The sequence below is a fragment of the Myxocyprinus asiaticus genome, chromosome 23 (genome assembly GCF_019703515.2).
Source record: "Myxocyprinus asiaticus isolate MX2 ecotype Aquarium Trade chromosome 23, UBuf_Myxa_2, whole genome shotgun sequence".
NCBI classification, from domain to species: domain Eukaryota; kingdom Metazoa; phylum Chordata; class Actinopteri; order Cypriniformes; family Catostomidae; genus Myxocyprinus; species Myxocyprinus asiaticus.
Window position 1 is genome coordinate 13,039,038 of NC_059366.1, and position 17,596 is coordinate 13,056,633.

At 38.5% G+C, this 17,596-nt stretch overlaps 1 protein-coding gene across 1 annotated transcript in view; it reads left to right on the forward strand.

Moving 5' to 3' along the window:
* Positions 1 to 17,596, forward strand: part of LOC127413645 (putative ATP-dependent RNA helicase DHX57) — a 23,356-nt gene continuing 5,760 nt past the window's right edge. The window contains exons 1-19 of the mRNA XM_051650933.1: positions 1 to 137; positions 460 to 889; positions 1,373 to 1,570; positions 3,786 to 4,669; positions 6,398 to 6,591; positions 9,572 to 9,693; positions 9,790 to 9,988; positions 10,565 to 10,689; positions 10,765 to 10,898; positions 11,002 to 11,056; positions 11,162 to 11,382; positions 12,997 to 13,113; positions 13,228 to 13,324; positions 14,009 to 14,182; positions 15,013 to 15,213; positions 15,923 to 16,199; positions 16,745 to 16,840; positions 16,930 to 17,013; positions 17,100 to 17,237. Of these exons, the coding sequence (XP_051506893.1) occupies positions 489 to 889; positions 1,373 to 1,570; positions 3,786 to 4,669; positions 6,398 to 6,591; positions 9,572 to 9,693; positions 9,790 to 9,988; positions 10,565 to 10,689; positions 10,765 to 10,898; positions 11,002 to 11,056; positions 11,162 to 11,382; positions 12,997 to 13,113; positions 13,228 to 13,324; positions 14,009 to 14,182; positions 15,013 to 15,213; positions 15,923 to 16,199; positions 16,745 to 16,840; positions 16,930 to 17,013; positions 17,100 to 17,237 (3,717 nt within the window). The 5' untranslated portion in view covers positions 1 to 137; positions 460 to 488. The remainder of the gene's footprint in view (positions 138 to 459; positions 890 to 1,372; positions 1,571 to 3,785; positions 4,670 to 6,397; positions 6,592 to 9,571; positions 9,694 to 9,789; positions 9,989 to 10,564; positions 10,690 to 10,764; positions 10,899 to 11,001; positions 11,057 to 11,161; positions 11,383 to 12,996; positions 13,114 to 13,227; positions 13,325 to 14,008; positions 14,183 to 15,012; positions 15,214 to 15,922; positions 16,200 to 16,744; positions 16,841 to 16,929; positions 17,014 to 17,099; positions 17,238 to 17,596) is intronic.

Consider the following 17,596-nt stretch of genomic DNA (forward strand, 5'->3'; position numbering starts at 1 on the left):
GTTTCTCGTTTATGCTGTTTCGCTTGCGTCAGGATTCAACCGTAACCGCGCAGGAATTCACAAGAATCGAAACTTATTTTTTATTTAACTACCGGCTTGGTGATCGGTATGATTTGTGAGTCGGCTTTCATTGTCAGGTAACATTTAACATTTATTTTTTTTACTCTCTGTACCTACAACATTGATAGCTAAGCTGCTGGATTGAGGACCAGCTATACATGGTAATTTATGTCTGGCTACAGTGTTTACACACTTCAGTGGGTTGTTTGTCTTTGTAATGCTTACATATAAAATGTCAGCGTGTGAATATGTTTTGCAGTTATAGATCTCAGGAAATATATGTGGTATTATGTTAATTGTTTGGCATTTAAAAGCAACTGATGCTTTTCTGGACAGAAACTTGCTCAGAGAACTGAACCAACAAATGTATGTGTAAATAAAATGTTTGTTTTTTTACAGTTGTAAAGAAAAACTGTGAAAGGGAGCTAATGAGTGGAAGGAGGCGGGGTAAACCCAACCGGGGTGGAGGACGGGTCAATAAGCCCAAAGGAGGAGGAGGAGGAGGAGGAGGAGGTAGGAAAACTGCTGGTGGAGGCTGGGATGATGGAGATGATTTCAGTCTTGATTTTGGACCCAGTCGGCCCTTCAAACCTGCTTCCTCCAGAGGTTCAAGAGGAGGAGGAGATGCCCGTGGGGGCCGTAGAGGTGCTTGCAGAGGAAGAGCTGTGGGACCACCCAGAAAAAATGTGGATGAGGATTGGAAAGAAAGATTCAGACCCGAGCAGGTGCACCTGCCCTTGCAGAAGATACACATGACGTCAGAGAACAGACTACAAGTGAAAGAACTGCTGCGAGAACTTCAGAACCAGGAGTGCAACACGCCCTGTAGGTGAGCTTGAGCTGCTGTCTTTCTACCTACTATTTATTTGTGTCTATAGAGCGAAACAGTGACAGCCCACTTTTTCAGTGGCCCTAGTTCTGGAAGTATTCTTCCCAATTCATTTTTTCTATATCAATTTCAAAAGATACTTTTTTTATTCATAACCTTCAGACTTGAATAGACACTTCTTAGCTTTGAGCAGAACCAATCAGCTCCAAGATTAAACTTTACAAACTTTGATGTGAAGCACAAAATGTATATGAAAATCAGATAAAAAGAGAACAAGATGACTGTGTATTTGGTGTACAAGTGTACAATATAGTTAATATGTTAGAATGTAAAAACATTTGATTGTAGGTTTATTGCAGATAAAAGTTGAAATCACTCTGCCTTTTACAGATGCATATTTCATAGCTCAACAACCTTGGAGATCATTTTGCACTTTATTTGGGTTATTCAATAATGGTTTAATAATGTAATGTTGTCATGTAGTGGCTCTGATTATGAAGGAGGGGAGGAGGAAGAGGAGGAGGATGAGCTGGACCATCGTGAGGAAGGTCAGTTCTGGGTAACTCACGAAGATGGAGTGGAATGTGCCGAAGATGGTGACTGGATAGAGGACGCAGTTGAGGAGAAGCACACAAAGCCAGAGCCGGTGATCTCCCTGTTTGCTCTTGGAACTCTTTGCAGGTATATGTGGTGATTGCTAAAATAAAAATCAGATGTCTAGAGACATGAAGGATACCTCAAATTGTGCGGTTTGTTGAGGGGATGTGTACTATTACTTTTCTAAGCAATCAAACTTAAAGTTTTTGTCTGACGGATGGTAAAACGGGTCAAAAAATCCCAAAGGCCTACGTTGAAGGAGGGATCTGAGCCAAATCTATGGAGCAGAATGTCCAAGAGACTTGGGGTTGGACGCTCTGTTGACTTGGGCCAGTAAACTGCCATCTAGCAGCAACCATGCAGAGTACCGTGGCAACCACATTACAATACACTAAATCCACTGAGTAAACCTTAGCAACCGCATAGCAGGGCTCCAGCAACCAACACCCTAGCATCATGGCGGCAAGTTTTGTATGGGCATGCACCAACCATAAAATTCTAAAAAATATAGTTACAGATTAATAATGTATGCTTTGATATTGCCAGATTACTTGTAGTGATGGTACTATGGCATAACGTTTGCAAGTTGTTGATCTATGGATGATAGGTGAGGTTAGGGATAGAGGTAGACTGATATATCGGTTTTAATAATTGCTTTTTGGAACTATCAGTTATCTGCAAAAATAATCTATGCCGATAGCTGTAGATCGTTTTTATTTTAATAATATATTTTTTTATTTAGCATTGTAACACAGCCAAGTCTCCATTATTTTAAAATAAGCGTCCATGATGTATTTCATGCTTGTTTATAGTTCATACCTGCCAACACTCCCGATTTTACTGGGTTTCTCCCGTTTTTCCACCCCTCCCGCTGTACTCCCGATTTACAATTTCGCCAGATAAACTCACAATTTTTTGCATCCACACTTTGCTTATGAAAATGTATTAGACCTCCAGGTAGCATTGCCACCTGTCCCGTAAATTATGGGATCGTCCCATTTTTAAATATAAAATGATGCTTCCCGAATCAAATCAATAGCCTACGGGACGCGATTTGTCCCGTAAGCTGGTTAGATGGCGTCACGGCGAAGTGGTTCCAGATTGTTAATGTAACATTGATACAAGTTGGACATTTTTAATGCGCTGAGTAAGGGGTTGTCTGAAAAGTCCACACATTGTGTTGAAATGTGCTAATAGTGTGGAGGATGTGGTAAGGGACCGTCTGAAAAGTCCACACATTGTGCTAAAACTGTGGATTTTCTTTTTATTGAAGAAAAGAAGGTTCGGTATAAATGTTCAATAAGATGTATGAAATTACACAGATGCAACAATGTATGAATACAACTTTATTTAAAATAAAATTTAAAAAAAAGTTTTACCAAAATACCCCCCAAAAACAATACCGTACATAAGTTTTTTTAATCATTATATAAATAGATTTTTAAAAACTATTGACCGATTAATCGTTTATTTGCCTTTTCTATTGCCTTAGTTATCAGTATCTGCAAAATCCACTATCGGTCGACCTCTAGTTAGGGACCTTTTTAGCTTTCTTTTAATATTAATTTCATATTTACTTTTATCAAGTATTTCATTTTTAATGAAGTCTGTTGATTTTACGTGTTAATTCAGTGCAATAAATTATATGTAATATAATGTGTTAAAAAAAATAAGCGCAATTATTCATGCCGCACGTGGATTTTGTCAGCGGTGGGCAGTTAGCGTAGCCCCAGCTGTACAGGTAACACACTTACTGAGAGCAGGCAGTACAAAATGAGGAAGGAGCCTCACATACCAGGATGCATTCTTATGTTTATAGACAGCTGGTTGGATTACAACTCTGGATGCATGGGTCTTGAGAGTTTTTAATGTTTTACTTGACACAGCGCCCTAAAAACGCAGCGTTTATGTGCTGAAAACCAGTGAAATGCAACACAACCACAGTGAGATGCTCCAAAAGCATTTGTCTGACACATGTGAACATAGACCAGCAAAAATAGTGCAGACAGATGCAAGAAGGTGTCCTGTGAGAACAACCCAGTCTACCTCAAACAAATTGCTGAACTCAATTGCTAAATGGATCTCTGCTGTAGGCCAGTGATAGGCTTATGTTCAATGAAATGTAAATAAAACAAATCACTTGTCTGCCACAATAATATAATTTCTTTAAATTATCTATATAGCTAATCAAAATATTTTCTCCCAATTAATTGCAATTAATTTAATAAATTGGCATATCATGTAATTAATTTGATTAATATTTTTAATCAATTAACCGCACTATTTTTCATTTTTGCAGGTATGGGTTTGACCGTGAGCGAAGCAGACAAGCTTTAGAGGCGGGAACTGAAGGACAAAGTGGGCGTGGTGAGGTTGGAGCAACATTAGAGCTCCTCCTCTCCCAGATGTTCACAGAACGTTTTGGCTCCAGCGCTCTCAGCCCTCAGACATCTGACCTCCCTTCACAAGAGGAGTGTGTAGCTTTGCGACAGGAAGAGGCCTTCGCTTTGACTGCAATCTATGGGGAACGCTTCTGTGAGCGCATCAGTGATCGCGTTTGGACTATTAATCTTGATTTGCTCTGGCTGGATGAAGGGCGTTGCAAGATTTCAGACTTGGCAAATCACAAACAATCAGGATCGAATCAGATTTGCAAGTTTTACCTAAAGGGGGCAGGTTGTAAGTTTGGTAAACGGTGCAAATTCAAGCACCAAACGCCAAAGTCAACTGAATCCAGCGCCTCCAGAGAATCCTGTTGGCCTAGTCAACCAGGGTTTAGCAGCATTGAACCTCCTATTTACCAGCTGGAGATCCGCTTCCAGCCGGACAATTTATATCCTTTTCAACCTCCACTTGTGGCATTCAGTACCACTGATGAATCGCTTCCAGGGGCGGGTCGCCTCAGTGTGACAGAGTACCTCTTTGGTCAGTCGCTCAGTGCTGCACAGGAAGGTGAGCCAGTGGTCTACATGCTTATTTCCTGTCTGGAGGAGGATGGACCTGTCAGAGAGCTGCTGTCAACTACTCGTCACAAGTACAGTGCTCCGCCCCCTGTGCTGGCTCTACCCACTGTCATTCCGGCAAGGAACCGCAGCACTAAGAACAGCATAGACAACAAGATTGATAGAGATCGATCAAACAACACCACAGAGACCACAAACCACAGAGTGAGACAAAAGGAAGGTGAGGGATTGGACAAAAGATAAATAATGTTTGTCTTTGTACAGCACATACAGGGTCGCAAATCTGGTGCGTTTAATAAAACCATACTTAAAGGGAAAGTTCTACTAAAAATAACTACTCTAGGACCATTTTCGCACCATCATGTCATTCCAAAATGTATGACTTTCTTCCGTGCAGCAATGGACTGGCCATCTGGAGCACTGGGACTTTTCCCGGTGGGCCAGTCGAGTAGTGGGCCTGTTGGTTGAGTGGGCTGATATGACTAAATTGTTGCATTTTGCAACAGTTTTTTCCCAGCCCTGCAACTACAAAAGCACCCCACTATTATTTATTAAGCGCTGCCATTTACTGCTGCACATAGCAAACACCAAATACTCCAAAATTGTGACAGAACAGTGCTACCTGATTAAACTGCGCAGTGCATCGCTGGCCACAGCACAAGAGCAGAGCGGGACTGGCCAACCCGTGCTGCGCTGACGAACCTGCAGCAGTCCAGTGATAAACTGTGTGAGATATGGAAACATTGTGTAATTCACAACTGTAATTACAGGCTATCACCATTCTTATTACATTGCAGTTAGTAAAACCAACTGCAGAAACTATGGTGTTTTGGCAGAACTATTGTATTTATAATAAATGTTACTATTATTATAATTATATTAAATAATTTACATTGGGGGCCTGGGTAGCTCAGCAAGTATTGACGCTGACTACCTCCCCTGGAGTCATGAGTTCCAATCCAAGGTGTGCTGAGTGACTCCAGCCAGGTCTTCTAAGCTACCAAATTGACCCGGTTGCTAGGGAGGGTAGAGCCACATGGGGTAACCTCTTCGTGGTTGCTATAATGTGGTTCTCGCTCTCAGTGGGGTGCATGGTGATTTGAGCATGGATGCCGCGGAGAATAGCGTGAAGCCTCCACACACTATGTCTCCGTGGTAACGCGCTCAACAAGCCACATGATAAGATGCGCGGATTGATGGTCTCAGACGCGGAGGCAATTGAGATTCGTCCTCTGCCACCCGGATTGAGGCAAGTCACTACGCCACCACGAGGACTTAGAGAGCATTGGGAACTGGGCATTCCAAATTGGGGAGAAAATAAAAAAATAATATATATTAGGGTAATTAAAGTCACTTTTATGGCAGTTTTTTTTATAGTGTCTACATGGATATTGTTTTTCATTTCAAATTTCATTCATAGTTTTTTAGAAACAATAATTACATCTGGTATGAGAACTATGGTTTCACCAGAAGCCCTACTGTTAGAATGTTTGACCATGTTTGAATGTTTGAAGTCCAGCATACAGTAAATTAGGTGATAATTAACTTATTGATGTTAATAGTGTTAGATGCATTTGCAATTCAATAATAATATCGACCGCTGACGAAACTGAAACTAATCACTGACAATAAGCGCAGATGTTTAGACGCATCTTGCCAACCACAAGCCCCGATGGGAAAAATACACAGTGTGCACACACACAAATGTCAGCGCATGGTACAGAGTCACTTGCAATCAAATAATAAAACACATCTTTTAAATTCACTGCTCGGCATTAGCATAATCACGGAAGTGAAGTTTGCGTATAGTGCAGGAACTGAAGATTGGATTGATATCTGTTTGGCAGAGACACATTCGGATGATCGAATTTTTATCTGTTTTGAAGAAATAATGGTGTGTGTGTGTGTGTGTGTGTGTGTGCGCGCGCGCGCGCGCGCATTAAATTAGATGCACCGCTCTTAAGAGAGGATATCAATGATGAGCAAGAAGAGGGTGATGATGAAGAGGATGAGGAATGTATCCCGGTGGAAAACGAGAGCTATGTTAACTTACGAAAGAGGATGGTGAAGAAGCTGGAGCTCAAAACTGAGCAAATACAACAAGAGAACAAGAAACTCTGCAGGGAGTTCAAGAAGAAACAGGTAACACACCTTTTACCAGACCTACCCTGTCCACTTGGATGTGTGTGATTGTTTGAGATGAGTTGAGTTGAGTTGAGTTCATCTGTCATCATTCACTCACACTCCGAATTGTTGTTTCAAACTTGTATGGCTTTCTGTAGAACACAAAAGGTGAATTTTTGAAGAATATCCTGGCTGCTCTTTTTCTATATAACAAAAGTAAATGGGAACTGGTGATGCAAAGCCCCAAAATTACAAAAATGTAAAGCTGAGTATTGATACAGATTTCCTGATTCGATACGATGCCGATTCACAAGCTTTTGATTCGATATCGATACAAACGGGTATATTTCAGTTATAAAGTCCATTTTACTTATATATGAAAGAAATTCTCTCCAAGCTAAGTCTGTTAATTATACAGGGGACCTTCTAACTATTTAAATTGATTTGTTGAACATGTGCTAAAAACCGGTACTGTCTCTTTAATAAAACTGGCTGCTCTGTAAAGAGCATCTGTAAATGAGCGCATGTTAACGAGAGAGACTCGAATGGCTTGATCTCATCCGTACTACACATAATTAGAATTAAATGTTTAATTTTTGTTGTTTTTGATCAACAACTGTCTGTAGAGATCAGAAAAGGTATTAAAAGAGACCTTAGTCCATGACAAATTACACAGAATGAGTCAAACCACACTTTTACTCTCAACACGGTGCTTGAACTTCTCCACGAAACTACACTATCGCTAGTGAGTGAAATCTGAACATTTACCAGTCGGTAATAATAATAATTATTATTATTTTATTTATACAGCAATTTTCAGCAAATCAAGCACAAAGTGCTTCACAAAACATAAAATCAAAAATGAACACAGTGAAACACAACATATTCACATCACATAGTAATAAAAGCAACACACACAGTTAAAACAGCACATTCATATAGTAATAAAAGCAAGTTTATTCAAATGAGTTTTTAAATGAGATTTAAAAACAGACACCGATTCAGCAGATCTAATATCCCAGGGCAGGCTGTTCCATAATCATGGGGCCTTCCCTACAAATGCTCTCACCTTTTGTTTTGCATCTGGATCTTGGAACAGCCAACAGTTCATGACAAGAAGATCTAAGAGGTCTAACTGTTTCATAAGGTCATAAAAGTTCTGCTAAATATACAGGCACCAAGCCATGTAATGCCTTAAATGTAATTAATAAAATCTTAAAATCAACCCTAAAATGTATTGGTAGCCAATGCAAAGAAGCTAAAACTTTTATGATTAGAAGACCTAGTTCGTGTCAAAAGTCTATCTGCAGCTAACAGTGCATTATAATAATCAAGGCGTGATGAAATAAAAGCATGTATAAGCTTCTCTGTATCCTTGAAACTCAAGACATGTCTAACCTTTGAAAAGTTTCTTGTAAAAACAAGACTGAGCTAACTTTCGGACATGATATTCAAATTTTAAATTAGTATCAAAGTAGACTCCCAAATTTTTCACCACCTGCTGATTATTTAGGACCACCTGACTCAATTTGAGACACGATCATATTTTTTATCAAGAAAATTCAGTAAGACCTTTGATATTAGGGCAAAAATCATATTCTTGATAATAATTTTTGTATTGTTTTCCTGTAAAAATATCTACAAATCCTTAAAACAAGATCAGTTAAATTTATCTTGTTTGAGAAACAACACTGCATAAGATATTTAGGTTTTTCAGAGAATGTATTTTTAACGTGTATTTTGTCTTACTGTACTGGCAGAGTTTTTATAGTCAAAACAAGTGAAAAAATCTACCAGTGCTGAAGAAGTAATCCAAAGTATTTAGAATACGTTACTGACCTTGAGTAATCTAACGGAATACGTTACAAATGACATTTTACAGCATGTATTCTGTAATCTGTAGTGGAATACATTTCAAAAGTAACCCTCACAACCCTGTTTATAAGAGACATTTTAGCAGTGACCGCTGGCAAAGAATAATTAAAAGAATTATTAACCACTATACAATTATTAAAATTGGCTCACCTTTTTTTATTAAATACTGGCTTAGCATAAGTAAAAACACAAGAAATGGCATGATCTATAGATGAACAGTTTTCTGAGGTTGAGAAACATTCTTCTATGTTTTTTTGGCCACTATAGAGCATACATGTAGACACCATACTAAGTCATTGACTCTTTATTTTCATCCTGATGTTATCAGATAAAACACAAGCACCATTTCTGTATAGATGGAGACCATTTCACAATAAAACCGTGGTCTCTCCCAAAATAAGTCCCAGTTTGACACAAAATCAATTTTACAAGCCGTGCACCACCCGGATAACCAGTCATTGAATGCTAACAGTGGCTAATCAAGGACATTTTATTTGTATAGCATGAAATTTGATTGCAAATGCGAGTGATTTCCTCTCATTGTAATAGAGGGTTGCGCATAGAGCAAAAGATCAATCTTGGGATATAAGAATCATCAAACAAAAAACTCATCGTCATTCAAATGAAGATTGCAGTACATCGGTAAACCAATATTTTTCCCCACTCCTACAAAAAAACATTACAAAAGTATCATAAAAGTAATCCTTATGACTTCTGCACTACAATACATTGTAAGTCTTCTGAAGCCATACGATAGCTTTGTGTACCCTCCAATGTAGCTCTCAAATTAAATTGTCATGTCAGGTTTGATGTCGATAACATACATTTTTATTGCTCTTGTAACCAAATGTCATTATGAACCACTTTTATGATAGATCTGTGGTGTTTTTTTTATTTTATTTTTTTTGTCATTTTTGAGCTTGACGGTACCTGTCTCCTTTTATTTTCACTATTTTGAAAAGAGCATCCAGGACATTCTTTAAAGTTTCACCTTTTGTGTTCCAGGGAACAAAGAAAGTCATATTGGTTTGAGACAACACGAGATGGAGGATACATTATTTTTCATTTTATATTTTTTTTATTTTTTGGTGAACTACTCTTGTAATTGTGTTCTGTCTCTCAGTCTTCTAGGCGGTATACATCTATGCAGGAGCAGAGGCAGAAGCTGCCTGCGTGGCTGAAGAGAGAGGCCATATTGGAGTGTTTGGATAAGAACCAGGTTCTCGTCATCAGTGGAATGACGGGGTAAGACTGTGGAGCTATCATATTTATTTTCAAGCACATTTTTACAGTGGAATGACTTACCTGACATCTCTCCATGTTGGCATAATGTAACCACAGGTGCGGGAAAACCACTCAGGTTCCTCAGTTTATCCTTGATAATTTTCTCCTGACTGGGCGGACGGACAGAGTGGCCAACATTATTTGCACTCAGCCACGGCGAATCTCTGCCATCGCTGTGGCGACCCGAGTGGCTCAGGAACGAGCAGAGGCCCTGGGTCACTCAACAGGCTACCAGATCCGCCTGGAGACTGTCAGGGTAACACACTCTGGCCACTACTTAGGGCTATGTATTGGATACTTAGCATATATTTGCAGTTATTTTTAGACAATATAAGTAAGTAACATTGTATCATGGTGCTCTTTTTGAACATTTTATTTGGCCAGTTAAATTTTCTAAAGACTATGAAAGATATGTAACGATTCAGCTATTTTTTTTGTGTCATCACTAAGGTTGCCGATAACATGTTGATCCAGTGCAATTAATTAAATAAAAAATATTGCGTTAAAATTAATTGCGCCAACATCATAAGGTATTGCTCTACCAACGGACAGTGAGACACACCAAAAGCTTGAATGCAGACCAGTGGATATGAACACAACAAACAATATACTGATTTCTAAAGACACTTATATTGTCTAATCAATGCTTTACTCATCTGCCACAATAATGTATGTCTTTGAATAATTTGAATTGTTATAAATACAAGTATTTGAAGATATGATTCTTTGACCTACAGTATATTACCTATTGGTCATATAGTATCTACCTATATTATTAGTTCAAACAATCCAGTTATCAGATAGCACCTAATGTTTTTGTGTACGTTTTCAGTCATCCAGCACCAGGCTGCTGTTCTGCACCACTGGTGTGCTGTTGCGGAGGTTAGAAGGTGATGCTGAGCTCGGTGGAATCACACATGTGATTGTGGATGAGGTTCATGAACGAACAGAAGAGAGGTCCGTAAAATGTACACACGCATACAACACCATCACATACAACATGACTCTTCAGTAACACAATCTGTCTCGTAGTGACTTCCTGTTGCTGGTTCTGAAGGATCTGATTGTGAAAAGATCAGATCTGAAAATAATTATGATGAGTGCGACCCTGAATGCAGAGCTCTTCTCTCAATACTTCAGCAACTGCCCCACTATCCATATACCAGGTGGACACCACACCATACCAGACACACAATAGATCCAGTGCCTCTCTTATTAATAGTTTAAAGGTGCACTAGGTAATTTTATTGTTTATGATCCTATCTAAAGGTCATACGTTCCCAGTGGAGCAGTTTTTCCTTGAGGACGCCATTGCTAAGACCAGGTAATGTAAGCATTGATGTGAATACTGGTCATCATACGACCGTTTCTAAATGCATTGTTTCTCACAATTGAAATCTACAACATGTTTTGTTTATATGTTGTAAAGGTATGTGCTTGAAGATGGAAGTTTGTACCGGCGTTCCACAAAGCAGAGCGGTCCAGCCAATCAGAGTGGCAGGTCTGGGAGGGGACGAGCTCCTGTCGAAGTCTATGATGATGATGTTGTTGATAGTTGGTCATTCAGCTCCTTAATGAAAAAGGATTCGGTGAAAGACTCTGTGCCAGACCAGCAGCTCAGTCTTCAAGAGCTCACAGTCAGATATTCCAGTAAGATCACTGACATCTCTAATTCTTTAGTTTGATTATGTTTTGTTCTATTATTACTTAGTTTTTTTGTATTTTGTCTTTAGAAATAGTGCCAAACTATGCTCATTTCCACCTGGAGTGACACTCGTAAAAAGAGCCATTGTCAAAACAGCTTATTAAATTAATTATTTTTATCCTATATCTGTGAAATTGAGTGGTCGCACTACATTGTGAATATAGTTGCACCCATCCTTAGCTGTGACTATACTCGCAAAATAAATTAGAGGAATATTCCGGGTTCAATACAAGTTAAGCTCAATCGACAGCATTTGTAGCATTATGTTGATTACCACAAAAATTTATTTAGACTCGTTCCTCCTTTAAAAAAAAAAGAGCTAAAATCTGGGTTACAATGAGGCACTTACAATGGAAGTGAATGGGGCCAATCTGTAAATGTTAAAATATTAACTTTTTCATAAGTATAGTCACAAGACATAAAGGATATGCGTGTAAACATGATTTTAGTGTGATAAAATCACTTAATAACATTTTCTGTGTAAAGTTATAGCCAATTTTACAACGTTGTTGCCATGATGATGTGATGACAAAACCTAAAACTCTAAAATGACTGTAAAAATTTGGATTTAAATCTTTAATGATTTAAAGAATTAATGTAAGTGCTTAAATAAAATAAGCTTCACATTTCTGCTTTTAAACCCTCCAACAATTGGCCCCATTCACTTCCATTGTCCCCATTCACTTCCATTGTAAGTGCCTCACTGTCGCTTCAATTTTTACTTATTTTAAAGAAGACAGACGAGTTGAAATACATTTTTGTGGTTATTCAACATTATGCCACAAATGTTGTCGATTGAGCTTAACTTGTATTGAACCCGAAACATTCCTTTAACATCGAGTGCCTTATTACTTTTATGAGAATGTTACTACATAAATGAACATTTTCATTAAATGTAATTTTAGCAATCAAATTCATCATTGCGCTTGAAGATATAAGTACTTGGTGTAAACAATAACAGAATGTTATTCTATGGGTGCTGCACAGTGATTTACCGGTACACAGTAGCTCTTATGGACCCTTTTCACACATCCGGGTTTGCAGAGTGGAAGTAGACGCATAGCAGGGTAAACATGAATGGTGGTGAATTGGAGACCACAGCAAATTACATTTTTGCTTACCCATTTGCTCCAACAGCAAAGGAAAAAAATCAATGATTGCGCTTTCACAGCTTTGAAAAAAGAGATAAAAATAGAGCGTGCAGGATAACTGCAGTAAGAAGAGAGAAATAGGCAAAATTTTGTATCACTCCCTCAGCAGTTGTGTTAGACGCCTCATCGCAGCTGTGTTAACTCGATTTTTAAAACGTATTCCAGGGTAATATAATACAATGTTATAAATTTACACTAAGTATTTTTAAAATTGTTAAATAAGCTATTAAATAAGGTGGAAACGTGTCATAACAGGTCTGTGAAAAGGGTCTATAGCTGTAACATGTAGTTTAGCAAGGCTGGAACTGTACTGACCAATCAGTCAAAACTATCAGTTTTATAATTTGACATAGTAATTATGACATTTTGACAGAGTGAAATATGTCTTTTTACTTCCCTTCTTATAAGATTGCTCAAAGTCTGTGGTGAAAACATTGGCTACATTGGACCTTGACAAAATCAACATGGATCTGATCGAGAGTCTGCTTGAATGGATTGTAGATGGAGACCACAGCTACCCACCAGGTAAATAACACCATAAGTTCATTTAAAATGATTTTTAAAACAACATGAAATAAAACAAATACACCATTTAAAATTTAAAGTCACCGTGATGAACTGTTTTGTGTTTTTGCAAAGGTGCTATTTTGGTCTTCCTGCCAGGTCTAGCTGAAATAAAGCTATTATATGACCAGCTGCAGTCTAACAGGATGTTCAACAACAGAAGAGCTGACAGGTACAGTGTGTGTGTGTGTGTGTGTGTGTGTGAAGGTGTATCCTGCACCGCTACTGTTCTGTTGATGAATCTGTGGCACCACGGCAAAAAAAATAAACGCAGAGCTGGGACGAGAGAGACTGTTCAGCGTAAAATAATATATTGACAATAAATAGTCACATAAAAATATTCCATTGTCCCACTTACTGACCTGCAAAAATGAAAATACAGCACAACGTGCAGTCCTATTTGCAATTGTTTTGCTCGATTAATGTGGTTCTTTCTAATGAATCAGTCATACTGATTGGTGAATCAATGTGATTCGTTACTTTGTGATGAGTATTATAAAAAATAACATTTTCTAAGGTTGGTGAAACTTAAATCAGTCTAATTTCTGACTGGAAGTTTAACATGTGCTTAAAGATGCATATCTTCAACAGAGTTTCATAGTTTTGTTGTAATCATTTGTATTCTAATAATTAAAAATAGATATTACAATAGAATTGGTTATTGTTAATCAAAAGCATAATCCTGTAGAAAATAATGGTGATGCGCATTTAAACATGACCTCAAAACTGAATCCTAAGTGGGCCAGTAGTTCTCAAAATCATCTGTACAATAACCTACAGTCTGTAAACATATCCCAATCCTTGATATGATATAGATATAGATATGATATTTTAGATCTGTTTTTAATCATTTCAGGTGTGTAGTGTATCCACTCCACTCGTCTCTGTCAAATGAGGAACAGCAGGCAGTCTTTACCCGCCCACCTGAGGGTGTGACCAAAATCATCATCTCCACCAACATTGCTGAGACTTCAGTCACCATTGATGATGTGGTTTATGTCATAGACTCAGGCAGGATGAAGGAGAAGAGGTTTGAGATGCTTTATATTGTTGTTGATATATATTGTTTTGCTAAAAAAATGAAAATTCTCTCATCATTTACTGACCCTCATGCCATCCCAGAAGCGTGACTTTCTCTGTTCTGCAGAACACAAAGATTTTTAGAAGAATATCTCAGCTCTGTAGTTCCATACAATGAAAGTGAATGGTGACCAGAAATTTGAAGCTCAAAAAAGCACATAAAGGCAGAACAAAATGTAACTGCTTTATCATGATCTTGACGTCAGCAGTCTCCTTGGCAATCATGATGTCAAGCTGGATTACACGTCCTATTCTGCCATCTTGCGTTCTGCGCACGAGTCAAGCACTAGGAAATGTAATCAAGCTTGAAATCATGATCGTGCCTAGAGACCGCAATGACAAGATATATAGTGAAAAAGGAGTTCTATTTTGGTCTGTTCTCACCCAAAACCTATCAAATCGCTTCAGAAGACATGGATTAAACTACCTGGAGTTATATGGATTACTTTTATGCTGCTTTTATGTGCTTTCTGGAGCTTCAGAGTCCTGGCCACCATTCACTTGCATTGTGAGGACCTACAGAGCTGAGATAGTCTTCCAAAAATCTTCGGTTGTGTTCTGCAGAATAAAGTAAGTCATACACATCTGGGTAAATGATGAGAGAAGTTTCATTTTTGGCTGAACTATCCCTTTGAATCTAGATGTGATTTTATTTTTTTTATTTATTTTTTTCCTGGATAACGATGAACTCTCTTTGTATAAAGAAATCATTTTTTGTATAAATAGTTTGGTAGGAGGCAGATAGATAATAGGTCACAAAGTTATGTATGCGTGTGTCAGGTACGATGCCAGTCGCAGTATGGAGAGTCTAGAGGACGTGTGGGTGTCTCGTGCAAACGCTCTTCAGAGGAAAGGTCGTGCTGGTCGTGTTGCATCAGGCATCTGCTTCCATCTGTTCACGAGCCACCGCTTCACATACCACCTGAGCGATCAGCAGCTTCCTGAGATCCAGAGAGTTCCTCTAGAGCAGCTCTGTCTGAGGTATCCAGCAAATATTTGGCTATTTATACGATTGTGTGGTTGTTTAACCCCAAATTAAATTTCTGTCATTATTTACTCACACTCATGTTGTTCCAAAACCATCTGCTGTGCAACACAAAAGGTGAAATTTTTATGAACCTTTCCACAGCTTTTTTCCATACAACAACATATTCCGAGTCTTCTGAAGCCATACAATAGCTTTGTGTGAGGAACAGACTAAAATTCCTGCATTTATAATTCCTCTCTTCGTAGAAGCTCTAAAATCTAATTTGTGATTGTGTTTGGATTCAAAAATTACATGTCATGCCAGGTTTTATGTCATTGATGTCAAGTATGCAGAATGGATAACGAGATTTGTTGGCTGCAGAGGAGTGGAAGATTTTCTGTGAACAATGACTTAAATTTCAATCTGATCTTCACACAAAGCTATTGTTTAGTTTCAGAACACGTGAAATATAGCACAGAAGTCATATGGTCTACATTTTGATACAAGAATTATGCTTTTTAGGCCTTTTTGAAGCTTGATCGCTATGAACTGCTGTTGTCTGGAAAAGACGAGGAGATAGAAATTGTCCTTTGGTGTTCTACGGAAGAAAAAAAAAACAACAAACGTGTTTGGGCCAACTTGAGGATGAACATTTGATTACAGAATTCTTGGGTAACTGTTCCTGAATGAGCTTGACCTCATTTCTGCTTCTCTCTCTTTCAGGGTTAAAGTGTTGGAGGTGTTTGCAGAGCGTCCTCTGGACTCCGTTTTCTCTCAGCTGATTGAGCCGCCCACAGAGGGCAGTCTGGAGGCAGCTAAACAGCGCCTGTGTGCCCTAGGCGCTCTGACGGATGTCGAGTCTCTGACTCCACTGGGCTGGCATCTGGCCTGTCTGCCCGTAGACGTCCGCATTGGTAAACTCATGCTGCTGGGAGCCATCTTCCGGTGCCTGGACCCTGCCCTCACCATCGCTGCCAGCCTGGCCTTCAAGAGCCCATTTGTAAGTCACGAGACACAAGTAATATACAAGAACTCAAGAAGACAATATTTTGGTCTAGTACAGTGGTTTAAAAAAAAAAAAAAAAAAAAAGACAGTGGGATTCTCCTCTGATAAATGTAAAATACGTGTTTTTATTATAGGCAACATGAATAAGTAAATATTAATTGAGATAAAGTGAATGTCAAAAAAATAAACAAAAATATTCTTATTAGTAGAAGACTGCACTCCAACTGTTTCTAGTTATCAGGCGTCATGTATTGTGATATTTTATTTTTTGTAGTTCATCATTTTTTTAGATGTAAGAACAATTTGCTGCGTCCTAATAAGTTGGGTAATACTTACAAGCACAACTGTATTTTTTATAGCATTTCAGTTAAAATATTGGTTATTATCAGTTCTCTTTCAAAACAACTTTAAACCTTTTCACCTGAATTTATCATCATTCTCCGCATCTCCCTATATACTCCAGAGGTGCACCTCACACTTTAAAAACTGCTGTAGCAAGTACTCTGAGATCAATGTTCTCTTGATGATCACCCTCACAGGTGTCTCCCTGGGATAAAAGAGAGGAAGCTAATGAGAAGAAGTTAAGTTTTTCTCTGGCTAACAGTGACCATCTGGCCTTGCTGCAGGCATACAAGGTCAGTACAAGTTTTGAAATGTGCTGTTCAATACAGTCATAAGACTTGTGGTGCTATTACCTCTGCTATGGTGATGTGTGTTTTTTCAGGGTTGGTGTAACGCAACACAGAATGGCTCTAAGTCTGGTTATCAGTATTGCAGAGAGAACTTCCTTTCAATCCGGGGCTTACAGGTAAGACTGGTCTCTATTTTGCTCGATGTAAACTTCCATTATTTCAGCATACTTGAATAACTTCTCTGTTTTGTATGCTTTCTCAGGAAATAGCATGTCTTAAAAGGCAGTTTGCAGAGCTCCTGTCTGATATTGGCTTTGTGAAGGATGGACTGAAAGCAAGAGTCATTGAAAAAATGAGCTCAAAAGGAAGTGATGGGGTACTGGAGGCCACAGGCTATGAGGTAACAGTGCTTGCTTACTGGATAATGTCAGCATCAAAGCTTTCAGAACAACAGCAGCTCAAAAAACAAAACCCTCTCATTATAACTAAGCTATTTACACTGTAAAACACCAGATGCCGTGATGAGATGCGCGTTCAGTTGATGGGCATCCTGTATCGTGCAGTGGCTCCAACCACTTTATTTTCCCCATTTAATAAAATATTTGTAACAAATTTCATGTATGTGAATTCATTGCTATGAATTGTATTAATTAGGCAATAGGTTTTAAATAACTTCTAACCTGTTCATTAAAACCAGATCGAGTTGACATGAGATGCTGAATTAAATAACTTTGGATGTTCAGATGCTTTCAAAACTCC